The following is a 3,460-nucleotide window of genomic DNA, read 5'->3' as shown; positions in this document are numbered from 1 at the left end:
GGATGTTGTTATGATGCCATGTAAAGCCCTTTGAAACAAACTGTTTGTAAAAACGGGCTATACAAATAATATCTAATTCTAATATTTAGAATTAGATCTTGTTTCATGCATACTGCATGTTATTGCACCATATGCAAATGTGACAAATAACAGTACATCATGGTACTGTTTGTGAAAACGGGCTATACAAATAATATCTAATTCTAATATTTAGAATTGGATCTTGTTTCATGCATACTGCATGTTATTGCACCATATGCAAATATGACAAATAATAGTACATCATGGTACTCCTTCTAGCAGCTGTGTGCTAACATAGTATCACTACATGGTATCAGTGAGGGGGCAACTTCCAATTAGCAGTATCTATTCTACTGAACAAACCGTTGGTTGTGAACACTCTTGCCAGATATAAAGCTGCTCCTTCCAGTGCCACGGACTGTAAACATGAAGCGGGCAACGTCTACGTTTTCAACTCCCTGATCTCCGAAGCGGGCAACGTCTACGTTTTCAACTCCCTGATCTCCATGTACCCTAAAGGAGACACAAAACACTTTCAAATACCATATACTGTATATGAAAAGTTGGTTACAGTTTATTGGTTGATTAATACAACAGTGCAATAAGAGTGGTTGAAGCATCTGAGAGCAAAATTCTGAAATAAAATAAAACTAACTTGTTAATAATTCTATTTCCCTATTCAAAGTCTCTCTAACTAAAAGGTAGGAAACAGGGATAATACATATAGGTTTTATATAGCCACATAAGTGTTATGAACAGTGTTTATCTTTGACCTGGTATTTTTCCCACCATACAACTCATTTTCCATACACATAGTTATACAGTTAGTACTGTTATAGTGTAAAATATCCTAGTTTATAATATTCATTCACCTGAGAGGAACACCAAACTTGTCGACAGATTCCTGGAAGAATGCCAGGGTGGTTGAGGCCATGTTGTTTGAGGCTGCACCAAGATACATTATCTGCAGCACAAATAAAATTACATGTCTATGGGGCACTCAAGTATTTAATAATTATAGAAATATGTGCACTTTGTCCAAACAATTGTGCTAACCTTACGAGAAAAACCATCAATGCCTCCGAAGACAACAATGTTGTAGCTGAAAGAGTGAAAAATGAATTTGTCAACTGCACACAACATACTGCAAGTTAAATAAAAGAAAGAAAAAAAAAGGTTCAACACACAGTTGCTGAATGTAATAGACAAAGTGTATGCCATTATGAGAGGTTAGCTGTTATGGCACATATATAGTAACAGAAGCAGTATAAAAATGTGTGGATACTGATAACAAGAGCTGCAACAATTAATTGATTAATCAAACAATAATAAATTATTAAATTACTCGTCAACTATTTTGATTTGATTCAAATAATTGGTTTGAGTAGTTTTTTTAAGAAAAAAAGTCAAAATTCTCTTTTTTAAGCTTGTTAAATCTGAATATTTCTGGTTTCTTTGTTCCTTTATGACAATAAACTGAATATTTCTTTGGTTTGTGGACAAAACAACACTTTGACAACATCATCTTGTAGTTTGGGAAACACTGATTGACATTTCTCAACATTTTTTCAATTTTATTGACCAAACAACTAATTGATTAATCGTTACAATAATCACCAAATTAACCGATAATGAAAATAATTGTTAGTTGCAGCCCTAATAACAACTATGTACTTTAAAAAAACACCCTTGAAACTCAGACATTTCGTGAAAAAGATTGCTAAATATGAATTTACCGAATCAATTTATGGTTCGTATCAATGTGCCACAAAGCCTGGGGTCCGGGTACTGAATAGATCCGTCTAGCTAGACACCCAACATGGACCATTCGGTTTATGACACCAATGGTGTCAACGCGGTGCATGGAGGCTCTGACACGGTTATACTGCACCCTCAGTCCTCTGGCTTGCAGGAGGCCCTTCATCATCCGATATCCAGAGTTAGGCTGCCTAGATTTAATCTCTCTCACACACTGATCTAACTCATCATCTGTCATGATTTAATCTCTCTCACACACTGATCTAACTCATCATCTGTCATTGGGCTGTAGAGTGCCTTTACTGAGAGATCAGACTCAGCCATGCGTCAGTATACTGTACGTCTGGACACCCCCAAGAGTTTAGCAATACATGGAACAGACAAATTAAGTTCCAGAAGTTTGCTAAGGTAGTCTGGGGATATGGTCATCCGCTGTCACCCTGCTGGTCCTTGCTCAAACTGCACAACTGCAATGTGTTGCTCCCTTTTGTCATTTTCCAAATTGATGAGACTGTGTAGCTGTGTCAGTGCATCTAAAATAGCTGGACAAACAGTCACTTGACTGGATACAGCATTTAAGAACACAAGTTCTTGTGTGCAAGTGAACTCTAAGAAGTCCAGGTCCAGAGGCATGCGTTCCACAATATGTTCCAATTGAGAGCGAAGTCTTTCTAAAAGATGATTAAGCAGTTGTTCCTAGGAGAGAAAAACAAAATAGAAAAAAGATGATTAAGCAGTTGTTCCTAGGAGAGAAAAACAAAATAGAAAATTAACAATAGAAAAGCAAATCCATGACTGTAACAGCTGATGTTTGAAAAGTGCAATTTGTAATAACAACAGCTTCATCAGATACTTGAATAGTTCAAAATCCAATGCCTGCATTAAAATGATTGCACAATAAACTCAGGTTAAACTCCGTGTTCANCAATATGTTCCAATCGAGAGCGAAGTCTTCTAAAAGATGATTAAGCAGTTGTTCCTAGGAGAGAAAAACAAAACAGAAAATGAACAATAGAAAAGCAAATCCATGACTGTAACAGCTGATGTTTGAAAAGTACAATTTGTAATAACAACAGCTTCATCAGATACTTGAATAGTTCAAAATCCAATGCCTGCATTAAAATGATTGCACAACAAACTCAGGTTAAACTCCGTGTTCACATAAACGGGCTGCGAGCTCGACTGTAGCCGCACTGACTCGCGCGCATGTACTGCCCGTATAAGTCCCAACAGGACTCGACGAGGCGCGCAGAGGGTAAAGTTGTATATCTGGTAATCACGGTACCGAAAATGCAGGTACCGACGAATTTTTTGGGTCTCGACATCTACTTGGTACCCAGGTACCGACGAATTTTTTGGGTCTCGACATCTACTTGGTACCAAAGTATCGGTTCTTGTGACAACCCCAGCCTGTATGAAAAAATAGACGAGCGAATGGAAACATAGTAATTCTGGGATGCAGCTGGCCACAGTGGTCTATAACAGTTGTTTAAGGAGCGCAGTCCAAAGAATAAATACTCAGAAATTAACTATGTTTCATTTTAGTAAGAAGTATGGAAAAATATGGGAAATGGGATCGTTCAGTCAAAGAGGAGCTGATGAATGCAGCTTCTGGTAAGCAGGCTGGGCCAAATACAGGTAAAGCAAGGAGAGTAGACCAGCTAATGGGAGGACTGGTGGG

The 3,460-nt window shown here is 37.7% G+C and overlaps 1 protein-coding gene across 1 annotated transcript in view; it reads right to left on the bottom strand.

Annotated features, from left to right (window-relative positions):
- Positions 1–371: 371 nt before the first annotated feature.
- LOC126405425 (uncharacterized) overlaps positions 372–3,460 on the bottom strand; it is a 6,167-nt gene continuing 3,078 nt past the window's right edge. Inside the window, exons 2-6 of the mRNA XM_050069155.1 lie at positions 2,062–2,475; positions 1,758–2,017; positions 1,078–1,123; positions 894–985; positions 372–534 (exon numbers count right to left, since the gene is read on the bottom strand). Coding sequence (XP_049925112.1) covers positions 372–534; positions 894–985; positions 1,078–1,123; positions 1,758–2,017; positions 2,062–2,103 — 603 coding nt within the window. The 5' untranslated portion in view covers positions 2,104–2,475. The remainder of the gene's footprint in view (positions 535–893; positions 986–1,077; positions 1,124–1,757; positions 2,018–2,061; positions 2,476–3,460) is intronic.

Source organism: Epinephelus moara, chromosome 18, assembly GCF_006386435.1.
Source record: "Epinephelus moara isolate mb chromosome 18, YSFRI_EMoa_1.0, whole genome shotgun sequence".
Taxonomy (NCBI): Eukaryota; Metazoa; Chordata; class Actinopteri; order Perciformes; family Serranidae; genus Epinephelus; species Epinephelus moara.
The sequence above is the reverse complement of the archived record's forward strand: the minus strand, read 5'-3'. Positions and strand labels throughout refer to the sequence as shown.